The sequence below is a fragment of the Trematomus bernacchii genome, unplaced genomic scaffold (assembly GCF_902827165.1).
Source record: "Trematomus bernacchii unplaced genomic scaffold, fTreBer1.1, whole genome shotgun sequence".
Taxonomy (NCBI): domain Eukaryota; kingdom Metazoa; phylum Chordata; class Actinopteri; order Perciformes; family Nototheniidae; genus Trematomus; species Trematomus bernacchii.
In genome coordinates, this window is record NW_022987973.1 from 16797515 (window position 1) to 16815524 (window position 18010).

The following is an 18010-nucleotide window of genomic DNA, read 5'->3' on the forward strand; positions in this document are numbered from 1 at the left end:
TGCTTAATACGTTACACATGGAGCACTGGCTGTACATTACATTACATTTAGCTGACGCTTTTATCCCAAGCGACTTACAATAAGTGCATTCGACCAAGACACCAGTGGCTGTGGTTGTCTTCCACATGTTTCTGTTTAAATTCAATACCTTTAAACACACGTGTCATGGGTTAAAAATGTGTATTTTTTCAAAAGTTAGCTGTTCAGAAGCTACAAAAAACAATATTGAATTTAGTCAAAAAAGACATGAATACAGAGAAATGTGTGACATGATCTGACTGAGAATTTGAAAAAAGCACAATTGACTCTAGGAGCTGCAGAATTCTCCAAACCCCTGGAGAAACCATGTGACCAAAACATATATATTTAGGGAGCTGGAGTTACAAGCTTTTTACAAAACAACAGTAACAAAGAGTAAGATGTTATAATGTTATATAACGTGCACTTCTTTTACTAATGAAAACTGAGCAAATAGTATATCTGAGTATGATGTTGATGGCATTTGACCATTGATTAAATGATGGTAAACAGGGCTAGCTCACACTGTTTACACACCACAAAATAATCATACTACCATGCTTTTGAACAGAGCAACACATAATATAACAAATAAATCATATAAAGAGGAAGAGCTGTAAATAAATCTTAAGTCTTTAAAATACAGTTCCCCCCGTTTAAAAGGGAATTACCTTGCTCCACATTGACATATAGTTTATTTCGGATCAGCTCTTTATTGAAGCTCTGTGATCTTTACACTGAGTAAATAATTAAACCTAAGAGTTTGTACAGATTTATATATGTATTTCTGTTAAATATTTGTGGACCGCAGATGTACCATACAATCAGCAATACAGTATAAATGAAAAGTATTACATCAAAGTAAAGTAGTACTGATCAGTGAGGAGTAACATGTAGCTGTAATTGTTCCTGATAAACATACAATACACTCAGCATACACACACACAGCCGAACTGAGTTCTGGTGAAGGAAAACTTGCCTGTGTAAATTCCTTCATATTCTTCTATACTCCATTGTACAGTAAATATGAATTCTCTCCTATCCAATATTTGGTCTAATCCAAAAACCAAAAGTTTGCAACTTCAAAGGCTGGACCACCTGGATAACAAGACAACCAGAATGATTGACAGGTGCTGCAGTTCCCGCGGTGAAAAGGAGGACACCTGGTTCAGAGGTCAGTGTCTGAAGAGTATTCCAGGAATCTGCCACTACCCATCCTGAACAAACATGTTTCAAGTAATAAAACCTCATCTTGATATTTGGCCTGAAATTAGACTTAGATTGAACTTGAAAGTTCCCTTTCACACATGGATTTTAAATAAGTGTGAAGTTAAACCTTCTCTATGTTGTGTTTTGTAAGTATTTCATTTTAGAGTAAAATGAAGTACTTACAAAGGCTGCAACAGGCTCTGCGCATTTATTAAACAGCTGTAGTTACTGTGCAGATTTATATTTTTGCATACAAAAAAGGTATGATGAGCTTATAAAATATGATACACAGTTATACATTTAACTTAATTGTAAAATTATATTGCACAATGAGTAGTTTTATTTTAGATACTATCAACATCTTAATACTTAATGTACAGATTAAATGCAGGATTTTTACTGATGACGTCATTTTGTTTGTATTGCTACTTTATTGAGCTAAAGCTGAAGATTTCGTCGAGCTCTGATGCATGCGCATTCTTCAAAAAATAAGCACTCAGTAAACGAACAACTATTTACTAATGCAACACCAAGTTTTTAATCTCCGTTGACCAGCGAGCCAGGTGGATACCTTAAAAAGCACAAAGGGGGGAGAGTGTGTGTGTGTGTGTGTGTGTGTGTGTGTGTGTGTGTGTGTGTGTGTGTGTGTGTGTGTGTGTGTGTGTGTGTGTGTGTGTGTGTGTGTGTGTGTGTGTGTGTGTGTGTGTGTGTGTGTGTGTGTGTGTGTGTGTGTGTGTGTGTGTGTGTGTGCGTGCGCCAGATTTAGCTGTAGAGTAACAGGGCAGGTCGTAGCAGATGGCTGCAGCCTCATCCCTGCCTCCGGGGAGCCGTAGTGGAATGCTCTCCATGTGACCTTTGACCTCTCTGGTGCAAAGGAGATTGCTGACTGTAACTTTGTGGTAATAGTCTGTATCACACACGTTAAAAACATCACACACTGTCCGTGTTGCAGGAAGACCTGCAGCAATGCATTACCTCAGCGAGCATTAAATGTGTCCACATCTGCTGAGAACACAACTCAGGTGCATTAGAGGTGATGTCAATTTATGAAGTGAGAGGAGGCATGTTTCACTGCAGTTAACTGTGCAAATATGTCTTCATATACAAGGGGGTTTTGGTACCAGATATCCAGAGAGAGTACAATCGCAACTGTCTTGCATCTTGTGAAAATATTCTACACTGAGGCCTTAAAATGTAAGTTTCACTTTTTGCTTTAAAAAGGTTAGGTAATAGCATGTACATTAAACTGAAAAAGGGATAATTTAAAAAGTAAGATGGATGGATGTGCACAGATTCATAGTTTCTCCTGACAGAGCTTAAGAAATGGTACTAGAGAATAAAATAAGGTTAATATTAGACTTCATGACATCATTTCATGAAAATCTGTAAGATAAGCAAGTAGATCTATCAGACGCCTAGAAGCGGGTCCAGTTCTGTTTGAGAAGTCTATCAATTGGGGCCTATTTTTGTTATTATGAAGAAAAACCAGACAACAAGAAGACATGACATCATTCTAGGCAGATACACTTGAGTTTGATTGTACACAAATATAGTCAGCTACCTCAAAGTTTAACAACAAAACGTTTCATTTACCCACTGCCAGTCGACCTCAAGGATCAGAATGCAGAGCAGCCACAAGTTAAACTGTGTTTTGATTATCAGAGCCCTGCCCATGACCACAGACACACCCCGGTGTTCACAAACAAGTCGGATAGCTTCACTATATTTATGCGTCCACATGCCCACCATTGGCTCAGAGCGTCAAGTTCACACCCATTTTCTGGAAACTGTTCCAAGTCATTCTGGGAAGTATGGAAAACCAGTCAGAGTACATTATATTATACATTGTGTTTCAGTACAAAATAACTCCTGAGATGAGCTCAACATCAAATGTATGTTATAGATGTTTATATATAGATCTAAACCTTACTAATTAACATCATAACATGACATCTTCTTTGTGTAATCTATACAAAAAAACGCAGTGTAAAACTTTAAATGTGTGCTTAAAGGCATTTAGGCTGGCTGTTTTTCTCAAATTCCCATATTAATGCTAACCGAAGCTAATGTTAAAATGGGATTTATGGGATTATTTATATGAGTTATAAATCCATTTAGGCAGTGCTCTAGAAGAAATGTTGCTTTAATTCCCTGTTTGCCACTAGAGGTTGATACAAGTCAAGCATTAGGCTACTAAAACCTAATTCATTTTTGACATATTTCCCCAAATGTGTCTTGTTCTGCTATTTCACATCACAACATTTTAGGATTGTACAAATATTTTGCATATTAAAACTGGAGCCAGTGTTTTACTTTCTGTTATGTCTTTGTTGAGTCTTTGATTTGGAATTTCCCAACAGGGATTGAATATGAAATAGTGTGCTCATACAATGACTGACCTAGATAAGACTCAGATTACCATCTGATCCAAGTGGACAGGCCTGGCTGGCATTACTGCATTTCAATGGTACAGTTAGTGAGCATGGAGCACAATAATGAAGCCTTATCTCATGGGAGTCATGCTCCAAAGCCATGTGCTGGAGCATCTAATTCTCCCCTTATCCTTTCAGTCCTGATGTGGTGTTGTGATAAGGACTTGACCTACTTACACCTCCTGAAATGACATTTTACCATGCAGTTGCACACCTGAAAACAGTGCCATCCAGGATGTTACTGTGCTGCTTTGGGCCTCTTAATGGGATGTTGCTTGTTGCAATCACAGTGGTTCTCACGAATGTTGCTGTAAATGAAGCTAGAATGGTTCCAAGTTGTTGCAGTTGGTTGCAGATGTGTTGTGACAGGACAGGATGTAAGGTACAACCAACACTCCAAAAACAGATTTTCACATTTATTTCAAAGACAGTTCTGAGTTCAATGTAGGATTTGTGTGTAAGATTATGTGTGCATTTGTTTATTATGTACCTGTTCCAGGCCCAAGGGGTTCTACTGACAAGTAAATATGAACCACCTGGAGATCCTGGAGGGAAAACCTTGGCTGCTGCCTGAAAACAATTACACACCGCAGCTGAAAAACAGCAGTGGGTTTGTTCACGAATGGAGCTCTCTGTTTGTCCATAAATGTAGATATATGTGTTGTCATAAATAAAAAACAATTTCATACTGGTTGTCTCAGTTATATGTATTTTTAATAAAGGTAGAGCTCTAGACGGCTGTAGCAGTACGTTTTTAAGTCTTGTAGCAACACCTCACAGGCTAACTGCAAGATGCAAATAATTTATTCATAATTTATTTTTCTTACATTTTCATCATGTTTGTTGGCTTTTATGTAACCAAGGCATGCACACTATTTGTTTAACTCAGTTAATGTGCTGAAGGAAGAGCTCCAACCTATGTTTACTCTAAGTTTAATATGTGTTACAAAAAGTGTGGGTGAAATAACTAAGACAATTAAAAAGATGGCTTGAGTTTATTTACAGATAGATGGTGAAAAAGCAAAATTACAGAACATTTTTCATAGGTGCCTCTCTGCTCTACATTCACCGTCAGACTCCCCCAAGCATTGGTGGCCAGAGGCTTATATATGTTAGCATTCCCCATAGGCCAGCCAACTATTTATCCAATTAATTAGTGGAATTCTAAATAACTACACATTTATTCAAAGGTATCTTAAAATAATGAAACACAATAAATCAAAGAAGTCATCATATGCTATTTAAAAAAATAATTAAAACCCTAAACAATGACATTTTAATTGAAATGATTGACACCGTTGCCCATGCAGTACATGGTGGTCCAATTAGCAACACCTGTTTTGAATCACTGAGCCTTTATTTAAGGCAGAACTTTTCAGTTGATCTGGTTAGAAATCAGGAACTGTGAACCAGAGGGACAACAGGTTACTTTGGCCCACTGGAAAGCATTGTTATGTTAAGTATGATTAAAATAAAACTGTCTTGAACAAAATAATGATATCTGTGATTATTTTACAAATGTCCAGCAATAATTCAACTGTCAAGTAATTGCAGTGCGTGCACTCACCACGATGGCCGTGTTTTTGAATGTGTTGTCCTGAGTGTGCCTTTTACCATATGCCTTATGATGAATATATAATATGATGAATGCAAATTCATCCTCTTTGAAATTAATTGTTTTGTTTGGTCTATCGCAGTAAATGTTTATTTCATTTACATCAACTCCCCTTGTTCAATAATTATCTGCATTATTTTTCACACAGCTCTTTTGTGATTGTCCATTTTCTTGATTCATGTATTTAGTTTTTCAGTGACACTAAGCTAGCTGTTTGAGGCTAATATGATGTTAACACAACATACACTTAAAGCTAACTGCTGATTTAATTTAAACGTTATAAATCCCACTAAGGGACAAGTATGATTAAAATGTGCAATACAATCTAGAACTAATAATGTACTATTTGTTTAAATGTTACGTCTTTACCTTATGGAACTAATGTATGTGTGGATTTACTGAAAGTACAAGTTGTCTCCTCTAACCCCACACACCCCTAAAAGTATTTGCTCTTCTAGTTCTGTTTCTTTTTCCAATATACCATTTGCCATTGGCCTTTTGTACTATTCTGCTGTGAGCACTGGACCAGGGACTCTTTTTTTTTCTTACGATAATGAATCTGAATTGTCAACAATTGAATGTATACTTTCTGTATACTTGCTGACGCTATTAGTATTATTTATTCTCAAATGTTAAAAATTGAATCACAACATTTCAACTTTATTCTTGTGATTTTGAATTCATTCTCAAAATGTCAAAAATAAATCATTCTCCTCTGATTTTTCCTTTTAATTCCTGGCACTTAACCCTAACCCTAGAAATGTGGTCTTTATTTTGGACATTGCCTGGCTCTAATACTCCCAGGTTTTCATATGACATTTTTAAGGAATATTTTCATACTTTATGTATTTAATTCCTAAACATAATTTCTAAGTTTCTGTAAAACCCATCAAGGGCAAACATAAACCTCAGAAACTGACCTGAAACATTTCCTTTTTTTTGTACATTTTATTTAAAAGTATTTGCTGTGACTGATCCCAAAAAACGCATTGCGTTGCATCTGAAAGACAAAGAAAAGACAAGATTATATCATCACGTCAATTGTAACAAAAATAATGGAATTGAGACTTTATATTATATATATTATAAAATATTATATTTACCTTTCTTATTGAGTTCACAGATGCCCACTCCTCAACCTTCTTCCTTCTCTTTACTCCTTTTCCTCGGCTCTCCCCTCCTCTTTTTGATCTGAAAGACGGATTGGAGACAAGGAGAGTTAGTTACTTAAAATGTTATTATTTTTATTATGAAATTCATCACTACAGCAATCATGATAAAACATACATTTGTACATTTTAAATATCTTGTTTTTTAAATCTACTAAAACAATTTCCCCCAATACAATAGTTTCTTCCCCTATTATACCCAGTGTGGCCCCTGCACTGAGGTCCTTGTCACTGCAGACTGTTTTGATATAAGGTGGGCGTTGACAGACATATAAACCCCTTAACATCTCCATCCTTTTTCTTTCTGCACAGAGGAGCCCACCCAGACCCCCCCCCCCCCTATGTGCAGACCATGAGTCATGATGCAGTGACAAGGACACATTTCTCTCAAAAGCTTTTCCACAGCAATGTATAATTTCATTCAAAAGACTAATTCTAATTCTAAAGCAATTTAACCAATTACATTTTTTATAAATCAAATTAATTTAGGTCTGTTTAACTGACTAAGAAAAAAAGTGAGCTCAAAATTAGGATGATAAACACACATGTTTATCTGCAGACTTACCAGACGTTTTCACGCCTGTTTTCTGCCACCTGCTGCCAAACTGGGTCCTAGAGTTTTTCAGACCCTTTATGGTCTTGGTCCACTTTAACTCAGGGCATTTCTGCACCGACAGAGGCTCACTGAGTTCCCTGCATTTTTTAGCGGGGGCTGTTCTCAGAGGTTCACTGGGTGCTGCAGGTCTTTTAGAGGGACCTTTTCTCAAAGGCTCACTGGGTGACGCAGGTCTTTTAGAGGGACCTTTTCTCAAAGGCTCACTGGGTGATGCAGGTCTTTTAGAGGGACCTTTTCTCAAAGGCTCACTGGGTGACGCAGGTCCTTTAGTGGGGCCTTTTCTCAAAGGCTCACTGGGTGCTGCAAGTCCTTTAGTGGGGCCTTTTCTCAAAGGCTCACTGGGTGACGGAGGTCTTTTAGAGGGGGCTTTCCTCAAAGCCTCACTGGGTGCCACAGGTCTTTTAGCCCGGGGTGCTTCCAGAGGATCACTGCATGCCGCAGGTCTTTTACAGGTGGGTTTTCTCAGAGGCTCAATGAGTAGCACGCCTCTTTTAAAGGGGGATGCTCTTGAAGGCCCACTGGTTGCTACAGGTCTGTTAGCCAGGACTGTTTTCAAATGCCCATTCGGTGCCAAAAGTCTGTTAACGAGGGCTGTTCTCAGAAGCACATTAGGTGCCACAGGTCTTTTAGCGGGGGCAGCTGTCAGAGGCCCACTGCGTGACACAGGTGTGATAGAGCGGGCTGCTCTCACAAGCCCACTGGGTACCACAGGTCTGTGAGTGGGTGCTATCCTTTTTTTAGGTCCAGGTGCTTCCAAAGTCTTGCTGGGAACCTGGTAAGGAGAGCTCACTTTCTGCCGCTCTCTTCCACGGGGAGACTTTTGAGAGGAACTTTGGGGGCTCCTCTGGGAGAAACTTGGGGAGGCAGGTTCTGACGTAGCTGCAGGTTCAGCATATCTGTTGGCCCAACCGCTGTAGAACTGGTTTGGCCAGTTCATCAACTCACAGAATTTCTTTGACCACTCCACTTCAGGGTTCGGGCGAGTTGGAAAGCCATGGTAGTATCCAGGTTCAAAGCCTGGTACGAAGTCACCCTGGGAGCTAGGGGAAGGACTCTGGACCGCCCTTGAAGGTGGACAAGATGTGGTTGTAGGGCTCTTGGTGAAGGAGCCAGGATCAGAGGCCAGTGCAGGGCCCACTGGGGGGGCAGATGGGGAGGCCTCCACTGGGACCTTTTCCATGTTGAGCCCTGGGTTGCTGGACTCTTTGTGTTCTGGGTCTCCTGCTGGACTGATTGCACCAATGTCAGAGCAAGGTGAGGAGCCAGATGAGGACTCAGGTGAGGACCCAGATGAGGACTCAGATGAGGACCCAGATGAGGACTCAGATGAGGACTCAGATGAGGACCCAGATGAGGACTCAGATGAGGACACAGATGAGGACTCACTCTGGGAGTGGCTGGGCCTGCTGGGGCCTTCAAGGTGCGCCAATGACCATGTGTAACATTGGTCCATCTAAAGGTAAAAACAACATTAGACCACTTCTTCACTGACGTTAACATACTATGGAGTGGCATAACAAAATAAAGCTCATCCATGTAGAATTTTCCCGTTTCGCCCCTTTTTTCCCTCCAGTTTTATACACTATGTTACGACTTTGCATAATGTTGGAAAATAGGCTAGAAAAGTTAAGAGTAAGGTTTTTCTTTCATTTTCCACTCTCCCATGTATTAATAGAAAATGTGTGAAATGTGTAATGTTGTGTTCGTGTGGAGTCTTTGCCCCTCCTTACTTTGTTTGTCCGTGGACTGGATGTACTGTGGTCAGAACCATGTGAGGACCCAGTAGAGGAGTCCGATATGGACCCAAGCAAGGAGTATGCCCCTGGACTGTGTGCACCATGATCAGAACCAGGTGAGAAGCCAGGTGAGGATGGGTGGTCCGTCTGAAGCTAAAAAAGAAAACAACCTCAGATCACTGCTCTGCATAATTTAAACATATCATTAAATTATACATAAGCAAAAATGCCAAAGTGGTTGCTGTAAGAACATTTTAAAAAAACACGAATTTAAGTTAGAGAAATGCAATTTCCCTTCATGATGGAACATTTTCAAGTTTGTTACCCTAGCCAAGAATGCATCTTGTCGTCAACAAATGGAGTCAAAGCCCTATGCATAAGCTATCCTTTGGATAATAACTTTTGTCTTAGTACAGCTGAACTTATGAAAATATAACATTAATTGAATTAAATGATTTATATAATGTGACATTTTGTTACAGTTTTTTGCTGTAAGTCTGGAAGATCTGTTAAAGCCTGCTTGTCTGCTGTCTGCTAAAGTTTACAACTTATCTTTTACAAAGCTATAAATACACTAGATTTTATTTAACCACATGGCAATTTAAACTATCACACTGATTAAAGAGGTCAATCTCTTCTGCTGTTAATTCACCCTTCCCTTCTGCTCACCATGTGTATCGTTTGGGTAAAGATGACAATTGAATATTTCTGAAACATTGTGTGTCATGTAAATAGTTAGAAAATGTGTGAATTGGGAGCATATTCAAATAACACAATTAAATACTAGTGTCAATGCCTGCATTACTTAGTTTTAGAAGTTAAGATATGTAGAGAAACATTATTTGTATAAGCATGCTCATTTGTTCAACAAGTAGGTCAGTGTTACAGTAGGTCCTGTTTGATTAATTTACCCTAAAAAATGTAAAGCAATGTCAATATTGCAAGGTGTATCTCTGAATTTAACGGGTTTGGAGGGTCTCAATGATTTAAAAAGATACATGAAAACAACATGTGTTTAAAAAGTCAAATCTTACATCTTCCATGACGGAGATCTTGTGGTTAGTGACAGAACGTCTTAGGTAGTCGTCTGTATGCAAAAATGAGCTGGTTAACTACTTATTTTCAGAGAAAGCGTTGAGTAAAAGACAGTCTGACTGCGTCTGACTGTGATCTGAGAGCATGTGAAGAGAGGAAAGAAGGCTCCGGAGTGCCCATCCATGTGTTGGTCATTCCGGAGCCTGAGAATCTACGAAAGATCCATTCTAAAAACAGAATGGATCACATTCACATTCTAATGGAATTCAGATCATCCATTATTAAGTGTGTTATGATTCAATCAAATTAAACTTTATTGGGAATATCCAACATGTGAGCACAACGTAGAAAAAATTAATAAACCATTTAAGGCAATATTTTGACTTACTGTCAACATGTTCATAAAATAATGTATAGATGTGCATCCATGCAAAGTTTGATAAGTCCCATTTTGTTTGAGCAACATACGATCTTGCCACAAATACACATTATCCAACTGTAAAACACTGTCTTAAAGTAAAATTATATATAAATGCATGTAGGGTTTTGTGCACTGAGCTTTTACCCACCGGTCCCCATAGACTGACAACATCTGGGCCAGCTGTTTTACAGTTTTCCTCCAGCAGTTTTGGAAACAAGCACGATTTGAGAATAAGTGGAACACATATTGACATTTTAGACAAGAAAATATAATTAATATTTCCTAATGTATCTTTACTGGCTGTGGTGGAAAGTAACTAAATACATTTACTCAAGAACTGTACTTGAGTCTTTGTTGCGGTTGAGGTTCTTGTACTTTACTTTAGTATTTCCAGTTTATGCTGTGAACTGGCTTTTGAAATAGCAGACAGAAACAACAATCCTGTACCAAACAAGTCAATTGGTCAATTAACCAGATAGCTCAATTTACCCCTTGACGCAGATCAATTTACCCCTTAGATGGGGCAAGTCATGGCCCTTTTTATAGAGGTTGTTGTTGTCATTTGACACCTATATTATTTTCCTTGCCTACATGAAAACATACAGTATTTGAATTGTAACTTTGTATCTTCCTGGAAGAAGTTACATTTCGCAGCTATACTGTTTTGTATATTTAATTATTTTAACGAGACCTTTGGTCCAACTATTGTTTATGGAATCTCATTTCAGTAATTGATATCAACAGACTCGTTGTCCAACAATTACTTCAAGCCCCGACATCAAAGGCCAACTGCTGTTTAACAGGGATGTGCACTTGCATACAGAGTGAGGGAGGAGAGTCAATTCTTGGCCCTGAAGGTGAAGAATATCCTTTTGTAATTTCGACAGTGATTAAGCCCTCGGTTAATTTACAGCAGAACAAAGGCACCAATACTAAGAAGGTTTGTTTTACGCAACAGAAAGCTGTGTATCGTGCTAAATGCATGCTAAAGCAGAGCAGGGAACAGGATTTTTCAGGATTAAAGTTTATCCATCTCAGTTTACGTAATTCAGCACATTTGTAATATTCATTTTTAATCAAGACGCCAAACCTTGGTGCAATGCTTCAGACCTGACAATTCAAGAGCGGTTTCCCTGTAAGACTTAATGGAGTGGACTTGGTAAATTGGCCATTAAGAAGCAAATCAGTCTAATGAATGTGCCTTTCCCTGGGCGCTTTGTCTCTCTAATGTGTGTACTGCCAGGGTGGTGAATGCCACGGCTTTGTGACGTTTTATTACGACAATAGTAAACCCTGATGGCTCGTCTGACTGGTTACTCCGGGTGAAATATGCCTGTGGGATGTAGACGTGCACATGATGCCAGAGGAAGGAGCGCAGAGGCTGGAAACAGTCCAAGCCATGTGAATTGACTTTTTCCCCATATGGAGCACAATTACAATGAGTATTCCCAATTATACTACTGGTCAATTGATGAATGTATGTTGTAGTTAAAAACGACCCTTTAGTTTCAGATCAGCACACTAGTATAACATTACAGATTACACAATACAAGACAGGACAATCGTATTAACTTATTCTCACTCCCTCTCCCGTCATTACGAGACATTTCTGTGCATCATAGAGTTCATCCCACACCCACGTTGCGATTGGTTTGCTGCCTGACTATCTACAGTATGTTGAAACCTGCTATAATAAGGCTTGCTTATAAATATGCAAACGGTGCCAGTCGTACAGTTGTTGGTATAGTTTTCTTTCCTTTCTTAATTTAAAATGCAATGCTGGATGACAGCTCATTGTTACCCACACTCTACTTATGGAAAATTATATATATTTGAGTTTAACATAAACTATTTGTAAAAATGTGTCCAAGTGAAAGTGTCTGTTCCAGTTTGATAGTTACTGCAACAGATTTCTTGTAATCACAATGAAGATTACACTGCTCCCCTAATGCATTGTGCTTTATTTAGCTGTGATCATGCTGCACCAATATTACAACAATAAGTTGTTTTATTTAAAAAGTAAACTCTAATACATTTGAGCACTTAATATCTTGAAGTACTGAAATTAATTTGCTTTAAATGTTTTGCCAGATATTTCAGTTTAGTTCTGTTAACTTATAAATAATCATCAGAAAACCATTTTAAACATATTTATACCTCCCACAGAATGTTTTCATTTTTAAATAATACCCCAAAATGTAAAGGTCTCACTTAGGTGGATCAATATTGTTTTATGTCTTTCCTATTGCATTTTGGTTAATAACGGGACCTAACCTGACTGACTGACTGTTTTTAAATACTATTTGCTTAATGTCTTTCATTTTTGTAAAGCACTTTGAATTGCCTTGTGTTGAAAGGTGCTATATAAATAAACTTGCCTTGCCTTGCCTAACCTATAAAATACTATACATTTTAACTGTAAAACACCAACATCAATACTTCTCTGATACAGTTAACTATAAGAGAGCGGGGACTTCAAACAAAAAAAGCAAAAAGCAAATGAACAGTTTTGTCATCAAAAATGTGACACCAAGTTTATTAGACCAGCAGACAGTGAATTTGACACTTGCTTTTTGTGAGAACATAATATAATACATTCCACCAATCAAAATGGTCCTTTGTCCCATAAACAGTCAGAGCACACAGTGCACGTCTCACCCTCATACAGCAATTTTCCTAAAAATGTTTCAAAACTAAAAGTTTGTTGTTGTAGACATAACCTGCTATGCAAACTGAGAAACCAAATGTGCATGTAACATAAAGTAGGAGCCAAGGTTAAGATTCACATTCTTATCATCAATTCTAGTTCTTTTAAAATGACCCTGAGCAATAATCAGTGTAAACATTTCTACATTCGCCGCAAGCTAAAATACAACTTGACTTCCATTCTTAGTAAAAATGTAGATGGAAGTACATTTCCTTATAGGCATGCTGGTGTTCAGGTCCACATATTGTATGTCGCTGTGCATATACAAGGCATAAACATGACACCAAGATTTGTAACATTGCGTCATTTTTTTCTTTTATGGGGTATTATAATGAGTCTAATAGAAATATACTTCATATGTAGTTTTATACTGTATTGTAGGAGTGCATTCAGTTGCTCCAGCAGTAGATATGTAGAGAGGCTGTTCTTCATATAGTGAGGGCAAGTTGCCAGGCTAAGGAAAGGAAAGAGCGCAGCAGAGGTCATTCTGAGCCAGACTCTGGATCAGTCTGCACCACTCCATCCTCTTCTGAGTGATGTAGGCCGGGGTGATGATTTGCACAGGAAGGCATGGCGAGGCCTCCACCCTCGCCTTTTCACACAAGGCCTCTGCTATACAGATAACGTACATGCCGCAGTCATAGCTGTTCTTCTGGGATGGGCAGGGCTCCTCCACAAACTGCGCTTTTCTCCCCGCACCCAAGAAAGGCTCTAGATTGCGGGCGATGCGCCGTGCGTGTGTTGAATTGCTGCCGTTTTGAGAGTCATAATGTGCAAAGTGCTTGGAGTTGTGGTGGTAGACCAGGAGACTCCAGTGGGATCCTCCGGCGGTCTGGTTGGAGTTGTCGTTAACGGCCAGGAAGACCCAATGACGAGAAGCAAGATTTAGCGGCTCCAGAAATATTGCTAACTCATTGGGGCAGGAAGCACACTTTATGTACTGGGTGACCTCCGGGCTGATGAAGGTGATGGTCTCCCCCAGGACTCTGAAGCGCTCAGCAGCAAAGTATTCAAAGGCAAAACCAATGACTTGGTCATTGAGCCAGTAAGGTCCTTCCAGCAGCGACACATCAGAGCGTCTCAACAGGCTGTCCTGGTAGCTCACCACCACAGGGTCCATCCCCCAGTCAAGTGTGCCCGTCTGCAAATACACAAGATTTACAGTGCTGAATGTTTAGCTGATAAAGTTGTGCAAAATAAACATTTTAAATTGTATTGTTATCTGTTTTCATTTGTTATTTGTCTTTCCAAAACATGTTATGTGAGTTAATACAAAACAATTGCTTAACAAAAAGACTCCACTGTCTCTTACAATTGCAGTTTAATCTTACATCTGGTGTATTTTTCTCAAATAAAAAAAGGTTTGTGAAATCATCCTGAAAATGATGATGTAAACCCAATTATTACAAATTCATTTGATGGTTGATTACTAACTTGCGTCACAGGGATAAGATGTGTGGCTGGGTTAAGGTCGTACAATGTAAATACCACCTTATAAACCCTTAAACTCTGATGTCTGGAGTTAAAGGGAACATTTCATTTGGGTTCGATTACGGTTTGTTGCTGTTGGCCGTTAACGTTACTCACTGAGACACGTCAAATGGTTCATCATCTTATTAAGAAATCGCGTTATTACCTAGTATTTACAATAACGTATGATTGGATATAAACCTCCAAATGCTGTAACAGGCTGCCAGTGACCGGTGATGCCACTGCGGAGAGTATCACATTACTGCAGTGCGTTTCATTTGACCATAGACAGCTCCCTGATGATGAACCATTAGCATGAGCTAGTTAGCTAACTGTCACTTCTCCCATCACACGAAGCGAAACAACTCCGCTAAACGTTCATTTTATCCTGTACAACTTGAACAATGTCCTGTAAAACGAAAATATATGAACTTAATGAAATGTCCATACCTGTAAAAGACACACTCAAATAAAAAGTAGCAGGAAATCTGCAGTCTCGCACCTCATTGCATTGACTAACGTAAAGCACTACAGGAAGACCTTTAACTTGTTTGCGACAGGGTGTCGCGCAGTACACTCACTGGAAAGATACCAGCTGCTTCGTTACCTCCTGTCATTTAAAAGTTATCTTTGCTTACAGTTTACAGTTATATGATACAAAATACACCCACACATGTACAACATACCACATCTACCGTCACCAGAAATAATAAATACACTCAAAATATACGCTAAAATGTGATTAAACCATCATTTAAAATCAAGTGGTGCAGTGTGTGTACCTCGCTACCGAGTTATTTAGTGCCTACTTCCTTCCTGTTGTTTCGCTACGTCCGTGGAACGACAACTTTCTTTTTTATAAATAGAAACTACAAACTTCCAGTAAAAATACAAGCAACATATTACATTCACTTGTAAACAAAAGGAGGGACGCAAAAGGAATTTTTACCCATAATGATTCTCTATACATTTTAGTGATAGTAGCCTAAATTATGAAACAGATCCTTAATTGTTTATTTTTCCACAAATCTACTTTTATGTAGCCTATAAAGAATGTTAAAAGAATACAAACTGTTTTGATTTTGCTAAGCCATCCGTTCCACCTGAATGTGGAAATATATACCAATAATCACATTTTTCCATTATAATTACAAATGTTCTTTAGGCACAAAACTTTAGAACACATGTTTTTTTCTCATGCCATGTGTCAACATTTATTTTTGTTGATATTAACATTCTATATGAATTTCGAACTTTTGACTCTTTTCTTTAAAAGAAAAAGTATGATTTAAACTTGTCTATTTCTGAGAAATAATAAGTCCTCTTTTGTATGGTGTATAAAAGGCATAAGATTTTGGGGGAACTACCCACTTAATTTTTACTTTTGTTCTTTGTTGGTCTTATATAGCCTATGCCTGGTGATTCCATATATAATTCTACATTTTCGCTAATTGATTTCTTCAGTTTTTGGTTAAGGTTTATTGATAAATGATACTCTTTAATATGTGTTTAATTCAACATTAAAATGGCTGCACTCCATTCATGTGAAGTATACACTTCTTCGCACTTAAGGTTGAGAGTTTAGAAAACTGATTAGTCACCTATTTTCCAATAATTGTGTTGTTTTTTTACATACAAGTTGTCCGGTTATTATGACGAACAGGGAAGCTGCAATTCCCCCATGTGGCCACTACGTTAAAAATCCCCTCACCCCCGGTAAACTGTTTGGCTCCGGTCCCGGGGGCACGCCTCCGAGGTCCTCCCTCTACTTTTTAACCCCGCCCAGGAGCAGCGTGACCGCGCACTACCGCGCGCCCCCGGAGCGGCCGCACTGATTAGCAAAGCAAAGTGTAGTTTCCAGAGCCCGTCAGCGAGCTGCGAAGGACTGCTTTTTAATTACATTTTACAACAGCGAACACGCACGGATAAAATAGCGCAAGTACTCGGAGTGGAGGTACATTTCGAGGAGTTGTTCGGAGGCGAGCGGCGGGAGATAGAAGGATACACATGAATTCAGTGGGAATGCGGGGAATTAAATAGATACTTAGGCATTTTATGTGGCTACAAGTGTGTGGCTCTGCAACCCATCCTGAGAGCAGACGGAAAACTTGAGTCCCACTTACGACTGACTTCAGCGTTCACGTCTGGAGGTAAGAGTGTGATGTTTAGTAGTTATCGGACACTGTTGTGTGTGTGTGTGTGTGTGTGTGTGGTGGGCTGCCCCGCAGTGGAAGAGGGGCTTTGGGGCTGCAAGCAACCAATGATTCAAGAAACTTGTTCCTTTAATCTGCACGCATTTGCAAGATGGTTGTCCACGGTGTTTCTGTTGAATGTCACAGAAATGTTTGTGTTTGTGTTTCTAGGCTATGTGTGTGGTGTGAAAGCTTGTGAAAAGTTTGAGTTGCAGCTTAGTGTCATGTCATCTACAGACCGCCTCTAGACCTACATCTCTGTCTGAAGCCACCAAAATGTTCATTTGGAAACGTGACACCTTGTAAAAATGATGAATCATGGTTCTTGTTTGGGTTTTTGTTGCCAAGGATTACACATCAATTAGCATCGATATGATTTTGATGTGTCAGTTGTTGCCAAAAGGTTTATTTTCATCGTCAGACCTTGTGAAGGAGGCTACATTAAAAGATACAACGAGAAATAGAAAATGCAGACATAAAGCATGAATGAAAATCATGGATGATGCAGCATAAATGAAAGGACAGTATTCTGTTTTCATGTTAGGGATGAAGTTCAGGTTAAATGTTTGTCTGCAGTAGGGTGGGGTAAATGTCTGAATGTATTATTTAGTGGAGGTCATAGAGTATATAATGCAGAGGAGGCAATAAAGACTGCAGTTCTAGTACATGGAGGTCTAATGGGGTGAGGAAGCTGCTGAATCATGGAGAAGTCTCTGAGCAGTGGACAGAGTTGCCTTCATGACTGCCCCAACTGACAACCCCATGTACATTATATTTCTGTGCAAGATGACTTTGTCACTGTAGTATTCCCTTGAGGCTTTGGCCTATATTGTGTCTGTGCTGATCATTCTGAGTTTATAGTTCCAGTTCCTGGTTGTAGTTTCTGAGGATCTTTTTGGATATTTTGTTCCTTTTTTATTATAGAGTTGTCAGTTGAGTGTTGACAGGAAGATGAGGGGGTACCATGCAACAAAGCTTTCCAAGCTGGACCCGAACTGGGGACCTTGCAATTCATGGTCAGTAACCCGTAAACCATGCAAATGCTCCTCGTAATCTTCCATCTCTGTGTCTATGTGAGAATTATATAATATAGGGTTTTATACCAGTTTTTCATGTCCGATCCCGCAACCTTGTTTCTGCTCGTCATCTTTTTACTTCTTTTCAAACTAAGCTTTTAATTATACAATAATGAATGCACCTTGTTTAGCTATCTTAAAAACATAACTCTCAAACTCTGAAATAAATACACATCTCCCTTAACGGAAGACATGCGTACCCACAACAGATATGTCCCATTAGTGCTCTTTTTTTTTATACAAACCTTTTCACACGTATCTTTTAAGTCCACAAGTAACAACACAATTAACCGCATTGATTTGTTGATTTGATC

General features: G+C 38.9%; 2 protein-coding genes across 7 annotated transcripts in view; one reads left to right on the forward strand and one right to left on the reverse strand.

Moving 5' to 3' along the window:
• Window positions 1–12753: 12753 nt before the first annotated feature.
• Window positions 12754–14979, reverse strand: senp8 (SUMO peptidase family member, NEDD8 specific). Its single transcript, XM_034116068.1, has 2 exons — window positions 14879–14979; window positions 12754–14099 (listed from the first exon to the last, which is right to left on the reverse strand). The coding sequence occupies exon 2, from the start codon at window positions 14076–14078 to the stop codon at window positions 13413–13415; it is 666 nt and encodes a 221-aa protein (XP_033971959.1). The 5' UTR covers window positions 14079–14099; window positions 14879–14979; the 3' UTR covers window positions 12754–13412.
• Window positions 14980–16251: 1272 nt separating this feature from the next.
• Window positions 16252–18010, forward strand: part of myo9aa (myosin IXAa) — a 105271-nt gene continuing 103512 nt past the window's right edge. For all 6 annotated transcript variants that reach the window (XM_034116405.1, XM_034116407.1, XM_034116406.1 and 3 more), the window contains exon 1: window positions 16252–16578. The gene's annotated coding sequence lies outside the window, so the exon portion shown is untranslated. The remainder of the gene's footprint in view (window positions 16579–18010) is intronic.